General features: G+C 44.8%; 1 protein-coding gene across 1 annotated transcript in view; it reads left to right on the top strand.

The window, feature by feature from the left end:
* The window catches only part of DNAH14 (dynein axonemal heavy chain 14), a 454606-nt gene that overhangs the window by 35249 nt on the left and 393738 nt on the right, over positions 1 to 25619 (top strand). Inside the window, 2 exon segments of the mRNA XM_078851974.1 lie at positions 6670 to 6732; positions 15766 to 15904. Coding sequence (XP_078708100.1) covers positions 6670 to 6732; positions 15766 to 15904 — 202 coding nt within the window.

Below are 25619 nucleotides of genomic sequence, written 5' to 3'. Positions count from 1 at the left end.
CTGTTGGGGCCCATGGAACCCATATGCACAATACCCAGGGTCAGAACAATCTCATAGGAAGTCATTCCACCCCCAGCCCTCCAAGAGAACAACCAAAGCTTTCTTGCGACTCCGTAGAAGAGAACTATTAGTTGGATCTACCATTTCCACTGGTACTAGCACAACTATCTTCCCCATCTCCTATTGTCTCAGCTTCACCATCCTTTCTGGATGGCCTAAGCAGTTTTGAGAGCTGCTGTGCAGGGTGGTGGAGGAAATTCAAATCTGCCTCGAGGAAGTCCAGGATACAAAACACAAGATCCAAGACATCCTACAACCCACAGGATCCAACTGTTTATCACTAGCGAGTCTATGAACTGCCTTGTAAAAGACAGAGGGCAAAATCCATGATACCCTGTACCTTCCAAGTCAACCACATCAACCCAACCTCACCTCCTGGCAAAAAAGATACTTTTGACCGGAAGCTCTGGAGTTGTGAACCACTGTTGTTGCTGTCTCCACGGAATCTTCCTGTCACTCTTTTCCCACAACTGGAGTGCAATAACAATGGACGTGTGGGTGCTAGATATCCATTCCAGCTAGCTACATCATCCAGTTTCTCTCTGTATCCCCTCAGAAAACCCCTTCCGTCTCTCGTCGTCAGGGACCATTTTCATAAGGAGCCACTCTGCCAAGAGGTAGAATCTCTCCCCTCCAATGGGGAGCAATAGAGGGGTACTTCTTCAACATCAAAGAGAAGGGTTCTATTTGAAATATTTCCTGGTTCCCAAAGAGAAGGGAGGGTGGAGGCCCATTCTTGATTTCCCCTACCCCCCAATTATAATTCCGTTTGGTTACACTGGCATTGATAATACCTTTGCTGCGAAAGAATACATGGGTCACAGCTCTCAGTATGAAAGATGTGTACTTTCATGTGCATAATCACCCCTGCACAAAAGATTCCTTAGCTTTGTGGTGGGTCCTGAGCGCTATCAATTCAAGGTGCTTCCATTCAGTATACCAACCACACCAAGCATCTTCACCAAAGAGTTTCTAGTAGTAATACCATAGTTCAGATGAAGCAGCTTCAGTGTCTTCCCGTACTTAGATGATTGGCTTCTCATTGGCAGGATATGTCTAGAAGTGCTTGCATCAACCTCATCCCTGCTTCAGCATCTTTCATCCCTAACAGTCTGTGAGAGTTTGGAAAAGTCTGTCCTGTTCCCGATGCAAACTGTAGATTTCATAGGAGCAACTTTAGACTCAGTCAGGGTTCAGGCTTATCTCCCGATGGAAAGATTTCACGTTACATGCAACCTGATAGGCCAGGTTACATGCAACCCTCAAATGTCAATCTGGATTTGTCTTTTTCTTCTGGACCACTTGGCATCATGCACCTCTGTTGCACTGTTTGTCAGACTCCAGCTCTGTTACCTGCAGATTTGGCCCTGAACAGTATCTGTACTAAGCAAATACAACATGAATACCATAGTAACAACCTGTATCATGTTGAGGACCTCACTAACTTGATGGAAAGATCCTGAACAAGTTTGTGTGCATGTTCTTTTCCTATCACCTGTACCCAACAAGTAAATAATTGTAGATTCTTCCCTGACAGGCTGGTGAGTGCTCATGGACCATCAGCTCAGGACATTTGGGTGTTCCAAGAGACCACAATGCACATCTGTCTTCTGGAACTCTGGGCAGTCTGAGAGACTTGCAAAACTTTTCTACCTTTCATTCATCCACCTCCCCCCCCCCCCCCCCGGCCAAAGAAGCTGCAACTCCAACCCAGAAAAGCCTCATCTGGAGACCCAGAGCAGAGTGGGGAGAGATTCCAAGGAGAGAGACTCACAATCCAGGAGGGTATATCCTGGGACAGAATAGGATCGCAAATTAAAAATCCTGTCCTCGATCCCTAGCCCTAAAGTAGGTCTTAAATTCTCTGGGGTGAGAAGCAGCATTCATACTCTACTTCCCTTCTCCCCAGCTTGAATCAGGGAAATTTCAGTGATAATACCCCATGTTCCAGGCAGGTGGAGTGGGACTACAAAGGGGAGGACATTGAGGGAGACATACCCAGAGGGCTCAAGGTTCTGAATAAAGACCATGTCCTGGCTTTAGCCAGGCAGAAATACCTAGAAAGCCAACCTAAAGGGCAACAAAATCCAAGAAGAGCAAGAAGGAAAATAACCAGGTAAAAAAAAAACCCAAAGAGATATTTGTCTTACACAGACATCACCTCTTCTACTGAGGAAGGGGAGCTCTCAGATTCAGGCACTGAGCACACATGGAAAAAAATGCAACAAACTCCCCCTCCCTACCCCCCAAAAGTTTAAACCTATGTACAAAAAGGTTGCATCCACAATCCAGATCCAGCCTGAATAGGCATTAGAGGATAAGCCTGAAAGCAAATACCTGCTTTCTAAATTCTCGCCTGAGACTGCAATCCTGCTGTAACCATCCTTCAAGGATGTATCAGAGAGAAGTGGGAAACTGCTAATAGGGGAAAAAGCATAAGCAGGAATTTACTTGGATATTACAAGTTGGAAGAGCCAAAAAAATGCCATTATGGATCTACCAAAGGTTGATGTTGAGGTGGCATCTCTAGCAAAAGACACAGTAATCTCATCTTGAGTGTATTTTTTTCCTAAAGATCCCACCTGATAGAAAGGTGGAAACTACCTTTGAGGCTTTGTCAGACACCCTCAGATTATCCCTGGTGGCTACATTCTTCACAGGAGTCTGTGTCCTGGCTGGATATCCTTAAGACTGGGAAGGATGGAGGCTTCTGGTCTACACTTCAGGACGTTTTCCTGGCAACAGCCTTTATGGCAGATGCCTCAATGGATGCAATGAGATTTTCAGCTGAGTCCATGGCATCCAGGTCAGCAGACACCTCTAGCACACATCTCATTTAGCTTTGCCCCAGGAAATTGATGCTCACTGCAAACAAATTCTGTGATCCTCTAAATTCACAGGCTCGCTTCTCTTTTGGGGGAAAAACTAGATAAAATAATGACAGAAAGTGCTGCCAAACTGGAACAGACCCTCTCTGCCACACTCAGTACTCTAAGGAGGGACCAGAAACCCAGCAACAGACAAAACCTTTCCTGTTGCCTATCCTCTTGGCAAAGGTACCAGAGGAAAGAAGACAGGTTTATCGGGGAAAATCCTGGAACTGGGAGTCGGGTGGAAAATCTAGAGGTGGATCCATCACCTCTAAGAGCTCATTATGAAAACAAATGAATGTGCCTCCACCCAGACCTGAGTGTAGGAGGCAGAATTTCCCACTTATCAGGAGAAAGGTCTCTATCGACCAGAGACAAGTAGACAAGAAAGGTAGTGAGTTGTGGCTACTCTCTCAAATGGAGGGCCCCACCCATCTCTTCATCCAGTCCCCCTTCTTGAATGACCCCATCAAATGCAAACTGGTGTTAATGAATTCTCACATTTCCTGGACATAGGAGCAATAGAAAGGGTTCCCTCAGAAGAAAGATTCTTAGGTCTACACTCCATTTTTCTTAATTGTCCAGAAGCGTGGGCTGGGGTGTGGGGCAGCAGGTCAGAGCCAACTTGGGTCTCAAATAGCTCAACAAATAGATCTGTGGATCTTGCAGATGTATATATCCACATTCCCATTCAACCATGCTACTACAGATTGCTGAGATTTGCTTACAGCACTGCCAACTACCAGTACCAAATGCTTCCTTTTGACTTTTTTGTCAGCTCCCAGGGTCTTTAACAAGATGCTTATGACAATAATAGCCAGACTGAGGTGCCAGGGCACTCACTTGTATCCCTTCCTAGATGACACCTTCATCAGAACTCCAACCCAAGCAACAGAACACATTGCCGTAGTCAGGTCTTTGGATTTGCTTCAAGCATATGGATTTGTGATAAACACCAAGAGTAGCTGGGAATATAAATAGACTTCTGTGACAAAGGTCTATCTATTGCCAGACAGATTTCACAAGGTACAGAACGTGATTCCAGTTGGTAAAATGTTCAAGTCTGACCATAGCTCAATGTTTACGAATAATGGGCTGCCTGGTTTCATGTATAGGAGTCACTCCATGGACCATGTCAGGTGCCTCCAGGCCTTTCTCCTGAAAATATGGAACGTTTCAGCATAATGCATGCAAGGTTCTGAATCAGGTGCTAATTTCTCTAAAATGGTGGGCAGTCTCACAGAACATTGCAAAGGTCTTCCCTATATCTTCCAGATGCACAGGTACTCATAATCGATGCTATCCTGAAGGGATGGGGAATGAATCTGGGGCACAGAAAAATGCAAGGTACCTGGAACCCCAGGGGAAATTAATCAAATGGCAGACTGGCTCAGGAGATGCACAGTCAGCAACTCAACATGGTGATTGAATTAGTAAGTCTGCAGTATGATTTTTCAAGAGCTCAGTCTTCTGGCAGTCAACCTGTTAGCCAATCATAAGAACACAAAGTGGCCAAAGTATCTCACAGGGATGCAGATGCCAAATCTCTGGTGATGGATGCTCTTTTGCACAGATGGCTACAAGGCCTGCCATATGCTTTCCCCTCTTTCCATTTCTAGGAAAGGTGATCCTGTAGATAAGTCGAGGCAAAGGCAATAGGGTGCTAACTCCTTGTTAGCTAAGGAGATTGTGGTTCTTCAACCTGTTTGAATTGAAATTGGAGCCACCAGTATAGCTACCGGTGAGACTAGACGACATTGACCAAGTCCATTCTTCCATACAGACCCAGACAGGCGCCTGCTGTCATCCTGGCTGTTGAGAGGGAAGCTTAGCTATGCTAGGATTATCCTACAAAGTGATTGGAACGCTACTGTCTGGATGAGTCTCAACGCTAAAAGCCCCGTCTTCCATTTTATTAAGTTTAACTCATTGGGTCAACACAGCAAGAATCCCAGTGATCCTGGTATCCCAGGTATCCTGTGTTGATCGGTTCTTTCCTGCTACCCAGAATGCATGGGTTCACAGACAGACTCTTGAGCTGAAGAAGTATGTCATTTATTTGGTGCTTCAGTGTGTGATCAGTCCATTGAAACAGGGCACAGCATAGGTTTAAATGCAAGCATGCTCCCTCATTCATGAGCTCGCCTTAAATAAATTGTTACAAAGTTATTCACTTATATATTTCGTAAACACTTTTTCTGCCTTAGCACTAAGATTAGTTTGCTAACTCAGTTGTTTACCTGATCAGCTGACCCAGTTGTTTACATGATCAGATTGCTGGCTCAGCATTTTACCTGGCTGTTCTCTTTCCTTGCCAGACAAGCATCTTTCCACATGTCCACATCTAAAGTAAACGTTCTACATATTACATCATTGACTTTCTTTAGGAAAGAATAAACCAGAAATTTCACCATAGGTCCATAGTCTGCCAGATATCCGCTATAAATAATATTCTATTTGCAGGATTGCTTGGTTCCTTGACCGAGACCCCTTAGGTATTCATATTTCTCAGAGTAGTCAGATTGGCTAGAACTGCAGTTAGACCATTTTTTCCCAGTTGGGAGATACCAATCACACATCTTTTTAAGCCACTGTTACAATATCTCCATTTTACCTATTCATTATAACCTGTTTTCTGGTCGCCATCATGTCTGCTAGATGAGTTTTTGAACTGAAAGCTTTATCTGTGCAGGACCCCCAGTGTGTATCATGATGACAGATTGGTGTGAAGAATCCCAGAATCACTCTTGCCTAAGGTGAATTCATCTTTCCATGTTTCACAGAAGATTGTCATCCTTTCATTCTGTCCAAAGCCACAGCACCCAATAGAAAAGCTGTTAGCACACTTTGGGTGTTGGAGCACTAACGAGCTATATCAAGCCTACTGCATCAACAAGAAGATTGGGCTTCTTATTTGTATTTCACATGAAGTGCCAAGTATCCAAACTTTTGCTAGCTAGGTGGATCAAGCTATGCATCGTTCAGGTATGTAAGGCAACAGGTACTCTTTTTTTCCAGACGTCATCCAGGCATGCTCTAGTCTAAAGGACCTATGGCGACTTTGTGGGTGGAAAGAGCTTGTGTTTCCACTGCAGAGGTCTGCAGGGCAGCAACATGGTCCTATATTAACACCTTTATTAGAATACTAAAATCAACTTTCTGTCCCCTGCAGAGGCTTTGGCAGGACGGTTGTGCAGGTGTGAGTCTAATAATAGCATTACTATTTTGAGTGAGTAAGTTGGAAAGGGGGAACTTCCTAACTCATTCTGTTCTGTGTTGTTTTTTATCCCTCCCTACTTTGGTTCACTGCTTGCTACTTCCCATATATATCAGAATTGTGGGAAATGCTGAGATCAAGAATGGTAAATTTCTTACCTAATAATTTCTTTTCTGCTAGCAGCATTCTCCCACAATTTTTACCCTCCCTGGTTGGCATCCTAGCCAAGGGACTGAATTTAATTTCAATATTCATGTTTGAAGGCCACAGCCTACTGTACATAGTTTATTAGCTGGTGTTTACTAACCATATTCTACAAGTTTTTAAACAGTTTTTGAATTAATCATCTGGCAGCAGGCCAGAGATTAGGGGCCTGACTATCCCAGGCTGTGCTACAGCTTTGAACTGCTTCCAGAAACTGCACACAGGAGGGGGATACCCTACACATATCATAATTGTGGGAGATGCTGCTATCAGTAAGGAAATTATTAGGTAAGGAATTTACCATTTGTTTGTTTCTAGAATGAAGACATATTTTTCCACCTGGAAAATCAATGTTCGAAGAGCTAAGATAACCAAGAGCAAGTAAGTTGTCATATGATCTGAATCAGTGGCAGAAGGGGGAACAGAATTCAGGCCTCCTCACACATAGTCCCATGTTCTAACAGCTAAATCACACTGCCTCTCTATGGCTCCATGCTTCACTATGTAAACTAGAGCTAGAGAAGTGCCCGAGGGGTCAGGACTCACAGAATCATAGGACTGAAAGGACCTCAGGAGGACATCTAGTCTAGTTCCCTGCACTCATGGCAGGACTAAGTATTATCTAGACCATTCCTGACAGTTGTTTGTCTAACCTGCTCTTAAAAATCTCCAATGATGGAGATTCCACAACCTCCCTAGGCAATTTATTCCAGTGCTTAATCACTCTGACAATTAGGAATTTTTTCCTAATGTCCAACCTAAACCGCCCTTGCTGCATTTTAAGTCCATTGCTTCTTGTCCTATTCTCAGAGGTTAAGAAGAACAATTTTTCTCCCTCCTCCTTGTAACAACCTTTTATGTACTTGAAAACTGTTATGTCCCCTCTCAGTCTCATTAAAATGATCATATCATAATATCACTGCAAAGAATATGGAGTGCAGTGTCAAAGGTATGTTTAAGCTAATGGGGTAGTCTGAGGAGTCAGCACTGGTTCCAGAGGCTAGGCAGTAGGTCATATGGTCAGAGCTCTGCACCATGAGCATGTGCTTAGAGCAGTGGTTCCCAAACTCGTTCCGCTGTTTGTGCAGGGAAAGCCCCTGCCGGGCCGGGCAGGTTTGTTTACCTGCTGCATCTGCAGGTTCGACTGATCACGGCTCCCACCGGTGGCCAATATGTCCTTCGGCCTGTGCCGCTTCGCGCAGCTCCCATTGGCCTGAAGCAGCGAACTGCCGCCAGTGGGAGCCGCGATCGGCCGAACATTCAGACGCCATAGGTAAACAAACCGGCCCCGGACTGAAGATAGGGACAGTGCGTGGGCTCTGTTCAGACTCTGGAGGCTTAAAACACCTGGGGATTCAGCAGTTGGATTCCTGCTCAGTAGTTTGGCGAGGGAGAGCCCTCTCTTTGCCACCTATTTGTGTGTCAGGGTGGAAGTGGGAGAAGGCTACATGTACTCTGTCCCTTCCTTTGCACATTCATGTGTGACTAAGCACAATCTAACCATAGTTAACATAGTCTGTCTTTACCTTATTTTCAGATACTTAAATGGGAAAGGCATTGGGAAGTCATTACTCAATTTTTAATCTGTATTTAAATTCAGGCATTTTCATTTATGTAAATAGGAGTTATGCATGATTAAAAACTGAATAAGAATTCCAAAATTTTGCTGATTGATTATGGAAGTGAGAACATAATGGTGTCATTTATAATCTGTTAACTTCTGTAAAAGAGAGATAGCGGTAACATTTTTACAGTAATTATGCTAATTAGATACTGTGAAGAAGGCACTGTCATTATAAGGCCCTCTTTTCCAATGCTAATAGCTAGCTGAAAATTTTACCAGTTGTGATTTTCTATTTTACTGTCAGCAGTTTGCCCAAATGCAGTTTTCTTTTGTGTGTGGAAAGTTTGTCATAATTATCTTGGGGCACTGTCAGACTATCCAACTATAGGAAAATTGTATCTTTATTTTAAAAAAATCAAATTTACTCTTGAATAACTGAAAAATGAAGTATTTTCAAAATGTATCCTGCAACCATAGTACCTTGTACTTATTATTTGTATTACCATGACATTTAGTACTGCAATCACCTCGCATCCCACAAGCTAACCCCTATTCCTCAACACACTTAGGCATCTGAGTAACTTTTTTTTGGTGATTAGTTCCACTAAACTCAACAGATGAAGGAAGTGGAGGCCTCATTGAAGGCCACATCGGCACTGACTCCATGAAGGAAGAATTAGCTGGTGCTTAGCACCCGCTGCCAGCCAAGCTCCCACCTCTCCTGCCCGCCCCCCAGCGCCTCTCCCCCGCTGGCAGCCCTGCTGATCACTCCTCCCCCTCCATCCCAGTGTCTCTTGCCTGCCACAAACAGATGTTTCTTCAGGTGATCACATCCATTCCAATTAGGTGCGCGCGTGGTGCGTGCATGAACATCGGAAACTTTTTCCCTTAGCAGGTCCCGTTGGGACGGCAGGGGAGCCCCCTAGAGTGGCGCTCTTATGGCGGTGTATATAGAACTCTGCTGGCCCAACCCCCGTTCAGTTCCTTCTTACCATCCGTGGCGGCGTTGGAATGTTCTCTCTCTCTCTCGCTTACGAGTGATCCCTTAGCTTTCAGTCTTCTAGTTAGAGGAGTTGTTAGATAGTTATCAGTTAGTTAAATACCATTGTATTCAGGTTTCTGGAAGCTAGTTCCGGCACCAGCTTTGGGGCATGCTGAAAGCCCAGGGTTTCAAAACTTGTGTTACGTGCCGTAAGTCTATGCCTCACAGCAACCCCCTCGACACCTATCTCCAGTGTCCAGGAGAGGCTCATCAGGCAGAGCGCTGCAAAATCTGCAAGGCCTTCAAGCTGTGCACTAAGAAAGAAAGAGACTTTCGCCTTAAGCAGTTGCTCATGAAGGCTGCCTTACAACCACCAGCCCCAGACCCACCGGCACCGGCTTCCTCAGTGTGAAGTGCCCCGGCATCCGTGTGCGATCCGGCACTGCCCCGGCATCCGTGTGCGATCCGGCACTGCCCAGGCACTGTAAATTGCCGGCACCGAGATGGGACAACCAACCTTGGCACTGGTCAACCTCTCCGGCACTGAATAAGCGTCACAAGAAAGGGGAAAGAGGGCACTCTCCCCAAAGAGCCGCTAAGCTACCTAAAGAAGCTTCCAGCCCGCAAAGACAGATTGTGGGCCCGAGCCAAGAACTGGTACCCACAGTTTTTAGTGCCGAAGAATGTCTGGAGGAGGTCCTGGAACACCTCTCTATGCTTGACACTTTCGAGGCAGCAAAAGACCTCATTGAGCTGTCAGCGCCAGATCCCATCCCATACAGGGAGAAGCCTCCGGCACCACCCAAGAAGGTGCCGTCTAGAGGGAAGCCAGCAGTGGTGCGCCTCTCAAGGTGACCGTATCGGCACTGCTCACAGCACTGTTCCAGTTCGAGCTTGGCGTCCCGCTACTCCCCGGCACTCGTGACCTAGCGCAAGGTTACGGCACCAGAGGTGAAACTACCAGCAGTACCCACGGCAACAACATGCTGGTCCACGACGCCGTCGGTCTCCCATCACTGGAGCTCATCACCAACAACCTCATCGGCACTGAGTGAGAGGCACTGGTCCTGGTCCCAAGAATCCTGGTAATGTTCGATGTCCCGGTCAGCCAGGCACTGCTCCCTGGCCCGCACCTCACAGCACCCTACGGCCGCTCATTGTTCAGCACTGCCCTGGTCTTCTCTGTTGGCATCCTCCAGCTCCAAGGCTGACTCCAGTCGCTCCAGCTGTAGCAGACATTGGACCGTGGCCGGCAGAGAATCTCACTCAGCATGGCAGCCACAGTGGCCTCCTCCGGGTCAGTGGCCCTTCTGGACCCCATGGGCCTACCATCAACAGCAGGGCACCATCTCCAGAGCCTCCAGGTCTGGGCACTCCATGTGATGCCATTCCAGGTCGCCACACAGACATGCATCAATGACAAGGGAGGCCGCTCTCTCCAGGCCATCCCCGGACCCCGAAGAGCAACCAGTGATGCCAGGCCCAATGCCCGAGGTGGTGCCAACCACTGTGACACCTTGAGAGGTGTCAGCCCAGTCTGGCCCTGAAGTGTCCCAAGCCTATGGAGACACACAGAAGGGTCTAGATGAGGGAAACCAGCAGCAAGTCACTTCCTCCTCTTCCCCAGACAAGGTTGTGGTGGGAACATCAGTCTCAGGACCGCCACCAATCGACCACAGAGCTCGCCAGGAGCTGCTCCACAGGATCACCCTCAATATGGGCCTCCAGGCGGAAGAAACGGTCGAGCAGGAGGATCCGATGGTGGACATCTTGGCTCCTGAGTGTCCCTCTAGGGTTGCGTTCCGTCTCATAAAGACTATACAGACAAATTACAATACTATATGGCAAACACCGGCCTACATCACACCGACAGCCAGGGGGGTAGAAAGGAAACACTTCATCCCTTCAAAGGGCTACAAGTTCCTGTTCTGCCATCCAACTCCCTGTTCCCTAGTTGTTTCAGCAGTCAATGAGAAGGAACGACAGGGCCAACAAGCCTCAGCCCCAAAAGCCAAGGAGGTCAAACGTTTGGACCTTTTGGTAGGAAGGTCTCCTTCGCCGGGGGCCTCCAGCTATGCATAGCCAACCAGCAGGCGATCCTTAATAGACAAAACTTCAACTCTTGGACAGCCATGTCCAAGTTTAAGGGTCGCCTGTCCCAGGACTCTCACTCTGAGTTTGCTGCGTTAATCGAGGAAGGAAAGGCAGTGGCTAAGACTTTGCTACAAGCCTTCCTCGATCCAGTTGACTCTGTGGCCAGAACCATTGCCTTGGGAGTAGTCATGTGATGCTCAGCGTGGCTCCAGGCATCGGGCCTCCCTCCAGAGGTCCAGAACACCCTCCAAGACCTCCCCTTCGAGGGCTCGGGCCTTTTCTTGAGCTGCACGGCCTTAAGGATTCTAGGGCCACCCTGAAGTCGCGAGGGATGCATACGCCAGCAACCCAGAGAAAGCCCTTCAGGCCTTAGCCTCCACAGCAGAGGCAGTATCAACTGCACCCCAGACAGGAGCCATATCGCAGGCGGAGCAGAAATAACAGGCAGAGACAGCAGAATAACATGCCTAACTAAGGCCAGAATATACCCGAGCCCAGAAACAAGCAAGGGTTTTGAAGGTGCGCTCGAGGACAGTGTACCAACCCAGTACCCGGATCCATCCCCTTGGTTTTTAAACCAGCTATCCCACTTCTACCGTGCGTGATCCCATACAACATTGGACCACTGGGTCCTACTCACGGTACAAGTGGGATACTCCCTTCAGTTCTCCTCCTTCCCTCCCTCCCACGCACCTTCCCCATCCCTCTTTAGGGACCCCTCTCACAAGCAACTCCTTATGCAGGAGGTTCGTTCGCTCCTCGAGAAAGGGGCGGTGGAGGAGGTTCCACAAGAACTAAGGGGAAAGGAGTTTTACTCCTGTTATTTCCTAATCCCCGAGGCAAAGGGGGGTCTTCGACCCATTTTGTACCTTCGCGGACTCAACAAATTTATGGTCAAACTCCAGTTCCATGTGGTCTCCCTAAGCTCTATCATTCTATAGCTAGATCCAGGAGATTGGAACATAAGACGCCTACTTCCATATTGCCATACATCTAGTGCACCATCGCTACCTCCTGTTTGTCATAAACCAACATCACTACCAGTTCATGGTTCTCCTGTTCGGCCTGTCCACAGCCCCCTGAGTGTTCATGAAATGCATGGCGGTGGTGGTGGCCTTCCTCCGGAAAAGGCAAGTTCGAGTGTACCCATACCTCGACGACTGGCTACTGACAGGTCGTTCCAAGGATGAAGTCCAGTCCCACGTGACAATGGTCATGGACACGTTTCACAGACTGTGTACCCAAATCGTCACTCATACCTACCCAAAGAATAGAGTTTATAGGGGCAGTCTGAGACTAGGTACAGGCAAAAGTGAGCCTTCCAGAGCTCAGGTTCCAAGCCATAGAGCAGATGGTCAAAACAATGCTTCAGTATCCCATCACAACAGTCAGGTGTTGCCTGTAGCTAATAGGGCATATGGCAGCATGCACGTATGTGGTCAGGCATGCCCGACTGAGACTCAGGCCCATAGGAGCATGACTCGCACTGGCTTACCGTCCGTACCGAGACCCCTTGGACCTTGTGGTGATGATCCCGGGACAGGTACTAGAATCCCTGCATTGGTGGCTGGACCGACCAGTGGTCTGTGCAGGGGTTCCCTCCGCCAAGCCCCAACCTTCTCTGATGTTAGTAACAGACGCATCAGATCTGGGCTGGGGTGCACATGTAGGGGATCTGAGGACACAAGGTTTGTGGTTGAGGGACGAGATACCTCTCCAGATCAACCTGAAGGAGCTCAAGGCAGTTTGTCTGGCCTGCCAGACTTTTCATGCCAGTTTGCAAGGTTACAGCGTGACAGTCTTGACAGACAACACCACCGCCATGTTCTACATAAACAAACAAGGTGGAGCCCTCTCCTTACGTTTCTGCCGTGAGTCTCTTCTTTTCTGGGACTTCTGTATGGCTTGATCCATTCAGCTGGAAGCATCCTACCTTGCAGGGGTATGGAACGAGCTGGCAGATCACCTCAGCTGGTCATACCACAAGCATAAGTGGTCAATTAGATCGGACATCTTACAATCAGTCTTCCAAAAGTGGGGTTATACTCAAGTAGACCTCTTCGCTGACAAGAGCAACAGGCAGTGCCCTCAGTTCTGATCATTCCAAAACCACAGTCCAGGCTCGATTGCTGACATGTTCCTAATACCATGGGGCAAGGGGCTAAAGTATGCCTTCCCTCCTATCCCGTTCATCCACCGGGTCCTCCTCAAAATTCTCAGGGACAGGGCGATGGTAATAATGATTGCCCCGTCTTGGCCGAGGCAGCATTGGTACACGACCCTCCTAGAGCTGTCTGTAGGCGCCCCGATAGCCCTGTCCCTCTACCTGGATCTGATCCTGCAGGACCATGGGTGCCTCCTCCACCCGAACCTGCAGTCTCTACGTCTCATGGCTTGGAAACTCCATGGTTAAATCCCATGGAGAGCCAGCGCTCTCACTCAGTGAGACAGATTCTCCTCAGTAGTAGGAAACGTTACACTCGGGCTACCTACCTGGCGAAGTGGAAAAGGTTTTCCTGCTGGTGTGAACCCAAGCTCCTTCAACCGCTCCAGGTTCCTATTCTGGTTATTTTATACTACCTTCTACACCTTAAGCAACAGGGTCTGTCCCTTTCCTCTGTCAGAGTGCACCTGGTGGCAATTTCAGCTTTCCATCCAGGGGAGTCTGGGCGCTCGGTGTTTTCAAATTCCATCGGGGGGCAATTTCTCAAAGGGCTGGAGAGGGTGTTCCTGTACTCTCGCCCGCCAGTCCCAACCTGGAACCTGAATTTGGTCCTCTCCAAATTCATGAGCCCACCATTTGAGCCTCTGGCCACTTGTTCCCTCCTCTACCTTTCTTGGAAGGCAGCGTTCCTGGTGGCTGTTACATCTGCAAGGAGGGTGTCCAAGCTGAGAGCTCTGACCTCCGAACCTCCTTACATGGTGTTTCATAATGACAAGGTACAGCTTAGACCACACCCCACATTTCTCCCCAAGATGGTCTCCCAATTCCACATGGGTCAAGACATTTGCTTGCTGGTGTTCTTTCCAAAACCCCACACAAGCCTGAGACACCGCAGCCTGCACACACTGGATGTCCAAAGAACTTTGGCGTTCTACATAGAGCGCACTAAACCTTTCCACAAATCAAACCAATTGTTCATCGCCAGAGCTGATAGAATGACGGGCCTTCCTGTCTCTGCGCATCACATATCGTCCTGGATCATAGACTGCATTTGCACGTGCTACGAGCTGGCCAAGGTCCCAGCCCTAGTGATTATGGCTCATTCAACTAGAGCACAGGCATGTTCGACTGCCTTTCTGGCTCAGGTCCCCATCCAAGAGATCTGCAAAGTGGCCACCTGGTCTTCAGTGCACAAGTTTACAGCCCCCTGTGCTGTTAAACAACAGGTCAGAGATGATGCGGCGGTCAGCAGAGCTGTTCTTCAGTCAATCGTTCCATGACTCCTACCCTCCTCCAATGGTAAGCTTGGAAGTCACCTAATTGGAATGGATGTGATCAACCACTCGAAGAAGAAAAGATGGTTACTTACCTCTTGTAACTGTTCTTCGAGATGTGGTGTTCATGACCATTACAATAACCACTCCCTTCCCCTCTGTCTCAGTCAACGACAAGAAGGAACCGAAGGGGGGTCGGGCTGGCAGGGTACTATATACACTGCCATAAGGATGCCACGCTAGGGGACACCCCTGCCGTCCCGACGGAAGCTGCAAATGGAAAAAGTTTCCAACGTTCGTGCACGTGGTGCACGCACACTTAGTTGTAATGGACGGGAACAGCACATCTCGAAGAACAGTTACGAGAGGTAAGTAACCATCTTTTCGCATGGCAGGTCAGCTCCGGGAGGGAGGGGGAGGAGTGGGGATGGGGCAGGCTCAGGGGTGGGGGCAGAAAGAGGTGAGGCGGAGCAGGGGCAGGAAGGGCCGGGGGCTTCAGGGTGGAGAGGGGGCAGGGCCTGGGCGGGGGGCGGAGGGGATTTGCGCACCCCCCGGGTAGAGGGGAAGTCTGCAACTGTGATAGGAGCTTTGATTATTCATCAGCATAAAAAGAAAAGGAGTACTTGTGGCACCTTAGAGACTAACCAATGTATTTGAGCATGAGCTTTCGTGAGCTACAGCTCACTTCATCGGATGCATACCGTGGAAACTGCAGCAGACTTTATATACACACAGAGAATATGAAACAATACCTCCTCCCACCCCACTGTCCTGCTGGTAATAGCTTATCTAAAGTGATCATCAGGTTGGGCCATTTCCAGCACAAATCCAGGTTACTCTTGGGTATAAGTATTTGCAGGCTCTTGGCCTCTGATGAATAGTGGGGTTTGAGATCCTCATGTAATATGGAAGATATTGTAGAAGTTCAAATTGTTCCAGTCGTTATTGATTATAAAAATTGTTTCCTACAACTTTAGGGCCTGATCCAAAGCCCTTTGGAATCAATGGGATTCTTTCCACTGAATTTTAAAGGGCTTTGCATCAGTCTTTTATGAGGATAACTGCCTTTAACATGTTAGGATATTATGTTCAGAAATAACAATGTTTAGTTTAATCAATAATAGGAAAAGAATTATATGTATCATAAAGAGAAATTACAACATTTTTGAGTGCAGTTAATGTCTCCAGGTTGAGAATATTAAAGAATTAATAGGGGGAAAACAGCATGGAGTTCCAGTTACAATATATTTCTGTAGTGTCTACTTAACTTGTAATGTTACAAAAAGAGAAGCACTTGCATACATTTTATACCCTGAGATGCTTTTCTTGTTTCCAGAACTCTGATGTACAGCCAGCTTTTTTTGGCTGATGAATTATTTCTAAGCTGCTTGCTTTATATCCAAGGACTGTGTGAAGATGCATGTAACATTAATAGCCGCAAACGATCAGAAGATAATGCAATTTATTTGATAAAGGTGAGCAAAGCAACAATATTTTAAAGTGTAAATACACAAAAAATTAATGGCTCCATATATCACACTTCAGTAAATATTAGTGAAGAAGTTAAAAAGATACGTTAAGATATTCTTGCATAATTCTGAAAAAGGGCAACAAAGGCGTTTCAGGCATGGGGAATGTGAGCACATGACTGGTTATAGAGTTTTAATTTCCAACAAAACAAGTGAATGGGGAATTGGGTGTCAGCTTGCCAACTGATAATGGGACTGATTTGAAGTATCCGTTTAAGAATTGATGTGCATCGTTTAAAGTGTGTGAATTGTACAGTGTATCAACAATACAATGCAGTATGTTATTGTGACATGAAGTCATTTGTACTAAGTCCCAAAAAGCTTAAAATTTATCTCACTGGTGACGTTGGGTATGTCACTTCCCTTATCTGTACTTCAGTTATCTCATCTGTAAAATGGGGATAATGATACTAACCTCTTTTTTGTAAAGCACTTTGAGATTTATGGATGAAAAGTACAAAGTAAGAGGTAGGTTTTATCACTGTTGTTCTGATTATTTCATTACATGTGTATTGTGGGGCCCTGATTGGGGCCTCCAGGTGCCATCTACCACAATATAGAAAATAAACTGTGTGAATACTGATGGAATCTGCCATAAAGAAACACAGTGATCTGAAAAAAAAATTAAGTATTCTTTTTCATTGCAATAGGAAACTAGTATTGTTTTAGACAGTTTTTTCTATATTTGACATTTGTAAACAGCTACATTTTATACATTGTAAATACAATTTTCACAATGATATTTTATTTGTTCACTGGAATCTTCTTAGCTTACTTTTCCTTTTGCCATGGACCTCTACATTCTATACAAAATATCCCTGTTAAACTAATAGTTCTTCACTGAGTGGTTTTCTAGATGTCTTCCGTTCGTAATATTGCACATCCCTTATCACCAGAGTTTGGAACATTTTTCTTGCTAGCAGTCCCCCTGTTGGTCTGTGGATGGTCCTGGAATGCTCCCTCCTGTTCCACCTCCAAAGGCATAAAGAGACAGGGTTGACCAACTGCCACTCAGTTCTTTCAACAATGGCCTTAGGCTAGAGGCAGAACGTTTTAGCAGTCCCGTATCTCTGTTTTAAACTTGGGCAGTTAGGTGTTGTAAACAGTTTTTGTTTTAGTCAGATAGCTTTAGATAAGTTCTTTGTTAGTATTTTAGTGTTAGCTAGTATTTTAAGATAGGTTTAACGTTTAGTTAGGTACTAGGTGATAGGCAGCTATGAGGGCTCCTAAATCTCTTGGTTTTAAAACATGCCTCTCATGTAATGTTGCCTGGTCAGAGACACTGATAAGTGTTTTAGTATGTGAGAGTGACGGATTGTCCTTCAGGATAGGTTGTAGATCCTTAATGCGCTGGAGAGGTTTTAGTTGGGGGCTGTAGTTGACCTGTCCTGAAGGATGATCCCTCACTCTCACAGACCTCGGGGAACAGGCCAGTTCTCGCTTACAGACAGCCCCCCAACCTGAAGCAAATACTCACCAGCAACTACACACCATACAACAAAAACACTAACCCAGGAACGAAACCCTGCAACAAAGCCCGATGTCAACTCTGTCCACATGTCTATTCGAGGAACACCATCATAGGATCCAACCACATCAGCCACACCATCAGGGGCTTATTCACCTGTGCATCTGCCAATGTGATATATACCATCATGTGCCAGCAATGCCCCTCTGCCATGTACAGTGGCCAAACTGGACAGTCTCTGCGCAAAAGAATAAATGGACACAGATCTGACATCAGGAATCATAACATTCAAAAACTAGTAGGAGAACACTTCAATCTCTCTGGTCACTCAATAACAGACCTAAAAATGGCAATTCTTCAACAAAAAAACCTTCAAAAACAGATTCCAACGTGAAACTGCAGAACTGGAATTAATTTGCAAACTGGACACCATCAGATTAATCCAGAATAAAGGCTGGGAGTGGTTGGGTCATTACAAAACCTAAACTTAATTTCCCCTATACTAATTTTCCCCCTACTGTTACTCATACCTTCTTGTCAACTGTCTGAAATGGGCCACTCTCATTACCACTTCAAAAGTTATTTTTCCTCCCTTGGTATCCTCCTGTCAATTGAATTGTCTCATTAGACTAGCCTCACACTTGGTAAGGCAATTCACATCTTTTCATGTATTTATACCTGCTCCTGTATCTTCCACTCCACTCCATGCATCTGATGAAGTGGGTTCTAGCCCACGAAAGCTTATGCCCAAATAAATTTGTTAGTCTCCAAAGTGCCACAAGGACTCCTTGTTGTTTTAGCTGATGCAGACTAACACGGCTACCACTCTGTAATCTGAGGATGTATCTCCTGCACAGATGTAAGACCGGACTCAGATCCTGGTGAGTCAGATCAGTCAGTCTCCAGTATCCCCTCTACAAGTAGTGTTTCTGTGGCAGTTAAAAATCTTTGGCTGAAAAGGGACACAGTTCTTTCTCCAGCTCATTTGAAGAAAAAGAAGACAAGATTCAAGCTGCTGTTTTGGAAGGCATAGATAGGTGTTTTCTGAAGCCCTGAAGCATGCCTCTGAGAGATTGGTACTGTTAAAAAGAGTGGCTTCAGTGCCACCTCTGCAGGTAACAGTAGCATCTACTGTATGTACTTCATTGGTACTCAAGGATTTAATACCAGGTGCACAGATGCCATCTCAGGTCAAGGGTGCTGCTTCCCTGACTACTTTCTTGTTGGTATTGTATACAACTTTACCAATAGGTTAAATAGCTCAAGCATTGGTACTGATTACTTCAGCTCCCACATTCGTGGTACCATTAGATTTAGTAGTATGTGACCATTCAGAATCACCAGTGGCTCATGCTTTTAATCAGTTATTGGTACCATATATGGGTGAATCATTGGTACTGGCTATTGAACATCTGCCTGCAGGATCTGACACTCACTTAATGAAGACTCCTTCTTGAGCTAGTCATCTTTGTTTGAGAGAATGTTCAATGGCTTCTGAGGCAAGTTTGGAGGGATCTCTTTCTTGCCCGTCTGCCTATTGTTCCTGAGATTTGTCCTAAAATCAGACTTCAGAAGTCTTCCCGGAAGGATTATATATTAGATTCCAAGGCCAGAAGGGACCTCCTGTATAACGCAGGACATAGAACTGCCCCAAAATAATTTCTAGGCCATATTTTTTAGAAAAATACTCAATCCTGATTTTAAAATTGCGAGTTACATTTTTAACAGCAAGGATAAGTATGCCTTATTTCCAGTATGAAATAGTCTAGCTTCAAATTCTAGCCATTGGATCATGTTATACCTTTCTCTGCTAGATTGAAAAGACCTATTTTCAAATATTTATATACCCGTATAGACTATACTCAAGTCACCCCTTAACCTTCTGTTTGTTAAGCTAGATAGAATGAGCTTCTTGAATCTGTCACTGTAAGGCATATTTTCTAATCCTTTAATCATTCTTTTGGCTCTTCTCTGAACCCTCTCCAATTTTTCAAAATCTTTCTTGAATTGTGGGAACCAGAACTGGATACAGTATTCCAGCAGCAGTCACATCAGTGTCAAATAGAAAGGCGAAATAAACTATTTACTCCTACTGGAGATTCCCCTCTTTATGCATCCAAAGACTGCATTAGCCCTCTTGACCACAGCATCGCATTGGGAGTTTATGTTCAGCTGATTATTCACCACGAGCCCTAAATGTTTATCAGAGTCACTGCTTATGAGGATAGTCTTTGTCTTGTGTACATATGGCCTACATTCTGTGTTCCTAGACACATGCATTTACATTTAGCAATATTAAAACACATTGTTTGTGCCCAGCTTACCAAGCGTATCAGATTGCTCTGTACCAGTGACCTGTCTTCATTACCACTCCCGCAATTTTTATGTAATCTGCTAATGTTATCAGTAATTGTTTTATTTTTTTCCAGGTCATTGATAAAAATATAAAATATAGTTGGATCAAGAACATTCCCCAGTGGGACCCCACTTTTATCTGGAAACAAAAGTTCAAAATGCTGACTCTTGCTGTTATATTCTTGTGAGTGAATGGACTGGATTGGTTTACAGCCCCGGATATGTTGGATGGGTATATTCACATCTCCATCTATCCAGCTTGCAAACAATATTTAGGATTGTTTAAGATCCTCAGCCTGGCAGGATCCAAGTGTGGAAGGGCTTGGTGTGGGGGGGATCCAGTTGTAGGGTTAGAGGGTTCTGTGTGGGGCAGTCTGGGTGTGGGTGGCTCCGTGGGGGGTCCAGGGGTGGAGGGGGAAGTCTGAATGCATAGGAGCTCGGGAGAGTCCAGGGGCAGAGGGAATGGGACTCTGAAGGGGGTGGGGTGAAGGTGGTTGGGGCTCAGCAGGAGTGGTCTGGGTGTTGGGAGGGTGAAGATCGGTGTGGTCAAGGTCCACGTGCAGCTTGTTGGGGCTCAGTGGGATGGGAGTCTGAGTGCAGGGGCCTGGGTGGGGTGGTCCAGATGTGGGGAGGTGGGGTGGGACTCATCGGGGTGGGGGTTCAAATGCAGGGGAACTTAGCAGGGAGTGGTCTGGGTGCAAGCATAGGGGTCCAGATGCAGGGGGGTGGAGCTCAGCAGGGATCCAGGTGCAGGAGGGATGGAGCTCGGCGGAGGGGTATAAGCTCTTCTAGTCGCTCTCCTCCATAAAATAAGCTTTCCATTCCCCTGACCATCGTAGTAGTGCTTGTATGTGCCTCTTCCAATTTAAATTAATCATTCTTGAACATGGGTGACCAGAATTGAACAGAGTATTCAAATGAGGTCTTACCAGTGGCTTGTTAATGGGATTAATACTTCTCTTGTCTCTACTGGAAATGCCTCGCCAAGTACATCCTAGGATCACATTTGCCTTTTTCAGAGCTGCAACACATTGATGCTCATAGTCATCCTGTGATTGACTCTCACAACCAGGTTTCTTTCCTCCTTTGTTGTTTCCAACTGATGAGCCTCAAGCTGGTAACAGAAATTCTGATTATTAGACTGCAAGTGTGTGACCTTGCACTTTGTACTGTTGAATTTCATCCCATTTCTGTCACTCCACTGTTCTAGGCTATCCAGATAGAATCATAGAATATCAGGGTTGGAAGGGACCTCAGGAGATCATCTTGTCCAACCCCCTGCTCAAAGCAGGACCAATCCCCTATTTTTGCCACAGATCCCTAAATGGCCCCCTCAAGGATTAAGCTCACAACCCTGGGTTTAGCAGGCCAATTCTCAAACCACTGAGCTATTCCTCCCCCCCCCGCCCCCCCCAAAAATACAGGGGACGTGTCAAGAGGAGAGGCAGCTGTTACTTATCTCTTTTCTCAATCCAAGGTGGGGAACTGAACCAGCATCTCCAGCACCCCAGGCTAGTACAGATCTTCATGTATAATATTCTGATCCTCCCCTAAATTGATGATGACTCCCAACTTAGTATCATCAGCATATTTCATTAGGACACTCCTACTTTTTGTGCAATGTCATTAATAAAAATATTGAATGATATTGGTCTCCAGACTGATCTTGGGAAACTCCACTAGTAGCGTCCCTTTAGTCCAGTAATTTACCTTTCAGTACAATTTGTTATCTTCTTCCTGTTAGCTGATTCCACATCCACCTTACAATGCTTGTACTGATCCCCATCTTCCCTAATTTAACTAATGATTTTCCATATGGTACCATGTCAAATGCTTTACTGAAGTCCAGTTCCCTTGTCTAAAAAATCAGTTATTTTAGCAAAGAAGGAAATCAGGTTAGTCTGGCATGATCTATCATTGGTAAACCCTTGTTGCATTACATCACCTTTACCATTAACTTCTGTGAATTTAATTATTCTTTCCTTCATAGTTTATTCTAAAACCTTGCATACTACCTAGGTCAGATGAAAAGGACTATAATTGCCCAGATCACTTTTCCCCCCTTTCTTAAATATTAGTATGATGTTAGCTGTTCTCCAGTCATATGGTACTACCCCCACATAAATAGATTTATTAATACTCCTTGCTACTGGACTAGCAATCACGTGTGCCATTTCTTTCAGTATTCTGTGATGTAATTTATTAGGTCCCTTTGATTTGAGTGCATTAAGCTCTTTAGATGTTTCTTCCACCTCAGAGGTGGTACTTTTCTAGACATTCATTTCCATCAGCAGTACTGCCTTCATGCATATGCTCCTTATTGTCATCCTTATTGAAAACTGAGGCACAGTATTCATTTAGTTTTTGGCCATACCTACATTATCATTAATCTTCCCCTCTACATTACATAGCGGTTCATCCTCATCCTTCCTTATTCTCATTTTATTTATGTAAACTAAAAATCCTTTTAGTATTTATTATAATTTCCCTGGTAAGAGCTAATTCAGCTTGACTTTTAGCAATTCTCACTTTATTTCTACATTTTTCTAACTTCCATGATGTAGTTTTCTTTGTTCATCAGCCCCTTTTTTCCATTCCTTCTGGCTCTCTGCTTACTCATAATAATATTTTTGAGATGGTTGTTGATTGAGATGGTTGTTGATCCAGCTGGATCCAGAGGCTTTCCCTACAAGTTTTTTTCCCCCTAAGTTTGGGGTGCAAATTTCAGATTGCTTTTTGTATAGTTGATTTGCAGAATTTCTAAGCCTCTGTATTTAATCCTTTAAGCTCTTCGGTCCAGTTGACCTCTTCGACCAACTCCCTTCATTTCTCAGAGTCTGCCCTTTTGAAATAAAAAATCGTAGTTGCTGACTTGGTGTTGATTATCTTTCCATTTAATTTAAACTGAATCAGCTTTTGATCACTTGATCCAAGGTTATTTCCTTTAACCAGCTTGTTACAGTAATGATAGGATAAAGAAAGCAGACCTATCATATCCAGGAATAAGTTGTCCCTATCAATACTAATAGCATTTATTCTCCAATCTATATCCAGGAAGTTAGGCTTCCGTTATGAAACAAATCCCAAAGTATTTTCCTATAATAATATTAGAGATTATTATCCATATCCAAGATTGACCCAGAAGGTCTATAGCAGACCCCTAATATTATTCCCACAGATCTTCTTTTACAATTCTTTCCCAAGGCGATTTTGACCCAAAGAGATTGATATTTTTTTAATAATGTCACTTCATATTTCATTACAGTTACCGTTTCATTGATGTACAGTGCTATTTCATCACCTTAGTCCTCTCTCTCCTAAACACACATTTCTTTCAAAACCTGTATGTCAGTCATGAACGCTATTCCATCATGTTTCTGTAATCCCTAGAATATCTGGTTTGACCTTCTGCACAAATAGTTCCATTTCCTCCATTTTACTGCCCAGACTCTTTGCGTTCATGTAGAAGCATTCCAGTTGTTTCCCTTGGACTTCACCCAGTTTTCTAGCTGGATTGGATATAGTCCTTTCACTAAGTGTAACACCTGCCTGAATACTACTCCAATCAATGTTTCCATTTTTTTCTCCTTCCTTTTCATACTCTTACCTTGTGGTGTTCCATTATCCCTTACTGCATCTTCATTTACTTGATTTTCTTCCTACTGGGAGTTGAAGCAAGGCGTGTAGAGATTTCACAAGTTTCTCCCAACCTTCTCCCAGTATCTTCTAGCATAAAGCCCTTCTTATCAATCATTCTAGTCTTGATCCCAAAAGGTTAATACCCCAGGTACTCAAGTGGAGTTCATCAGTTAAAGAGTCTCTTTGTGAATTCTTGTCAATGGTCAGTCATCCCAAAACGTTCCTCATAGCACTAATCCTTGACACTGTACAGTCTCTACAGTTCCCCAGTGAGTTCTGATGTCCCTTCATTAATGGTTAGAGCCTTCTCAAGCTTGCAGAGGCCTTCCGTTTGTGCTTCCTCAACCAACTCTAACAATGATAATGGATACCAGTTTGGAGGTTACATCCAAACATCATCAGACTCGAGCATTGTGGCCTCAGAAAGAGACTCTTCTACATACATATGGTGTTAGAACTTTGAACAATTCATCTGGTCTGTATAATCTTTCATCTGATTCTGGCCAAAAAGTTTTGGAGATGTTGCTTACCCTCCAATTTCACTAATTCTAAGAACTTTAGTGAAGCTCAAGCAAGCCTCAGCTTCCATAAGTCTCATCGCACCAGTATGTCCCAGACAATACTGGCTTCTGGATGGTTGATACCATCACAGATCGCCCCTCTTCTGGTTCCCAACTTGATATCTGAGAACAATTGGACAATTCTTTACCTGAAAGTGTCATCCCTACATCTGACAGCCTGGAAGCTAGCTTCTTGAATGAGACTTAAAAATTCTCTTCTCAAGCAGTTCAGGACATTTTAATAAATAGCAGAAGCTTTCCACTTGAGCAACTTGGAAAAGATTGGATGATTGGCCTCAGAGTCTTAATATTTCACCTTTTCAGTTTAATATACCTTCCATTTTAGATTACCTTCTGTCCTTAAAATCTTCTGCATTGTTGATTAGTTCCATTAAAGTGCACCTAGCCTCAGTATGTGCCCATCATCCTAAGAATGATGGTTTTAATATATTTTCTTATCCTACTTCTCAAAGATTTCTTAGGTATTTCCAGCTATAAAGGATCCATATGCTCCATGAATTCTGAACGTTATGTTGTCTAGTTTAATGAAAACCCTGTTTGAACCGTTAGCTACTTGTCCATTAAATCTTCTGTCCATAAAACCCGTATTTTTAGTAGCTATTACTTCTGCATGAACAGTGGGTGAAAACGTAGAGTTCTGGTCCTGCCCATATGATTTTTCAGAGGGATAAGGTTTTATTAAGGACTTATCCGAGTTTCTTGCCTCAGACTGTGAATGAATTTCATGTTTAACCAGTCAATTAATGTACCACTATTTTGTCCAAAAACTCACACTAATAGAGTAGAAAGGACCTTAGTTAGAGTCCCAACTTTAGCCTTTTATCTGAACAGAACTAAATCTTTTAGGCTTTCTTTAATTATTTGTGGCATCAATAGAGTTAAAGATTTGTTTTTTCTCAGATACTTTCAAATTGGACTTCAAGATGTATTAAATTGTGCTATCAATTTGCAAGTTGGGATGCCCCGTTGACAGTTAGGGCACATTTTACAAGAGTCCAAGCTACTTCTGTAGCTTTTTAATATTGTTTCAGTTTTAGAAATTTGTAAGGCACGTGGGTATCTGTCCATACTTTCGTGAACATGCAGTTGAACTGGCAACTAGAGAAGATGCAGCCTTTGATAAAGTAGTGCTTAGATCTGTCTTTATGTAAAACTTTGATATGCACCTCCATTTGTGAACTGCTCTTCAGTCTCCACAGTGGGAGACATATAGACAAATGAATGAGGTTACTCACTTCACAGTAACTGATGAGTTTTTCTATATGTATCCATGACCTGCCCTCCTTCCCCACAATTCAAAGTCCTTACAAGATTTTGGCTGGTGAAGGATCTGAATGGAAGTTGGTCTGCTCTGTCCCTTTATGCCCTCTGGAAAGGTGGAGGCAGGAGGGGTGCATTCTGTGAGCATGTGTGGAGTGCAGGAGACTGCTAGCAAGAAAAAAACTCTGACCTCTGGCGCTAGAGGGTATGCAATACTATGAGTGCAATATGTATAGACAGCACATCTTGAACAACATCAAATTACTATAAGGTAAGTAACCTCTCTCTTTGTCTTCCACTGCTCTAACCACCATATGTTTCTGTCTCACACACACATACTCCTTAAGGGAGTGCACTG

The sequence above is a fragment of the Lepidochelys kempii genome, chromosome 3, assembly GCF_965140285.1.
Source record: "Lepidochelys kempii isolate rLepKem1 chromosome 3, rLepKem1.hap1, whole genome shotgun sequence".
Lineage (NCBI taxonomy): Eukaryota > Metazoa > Chordata > Testudines > Cheloniidae > Lepidochelys > Lepidochelys kempii.
The sequence above is the reverse complement of the archived record's forward strand: the minus strand, read 5'-3'. Positions and strand labels throughout refer to the sequence as shown.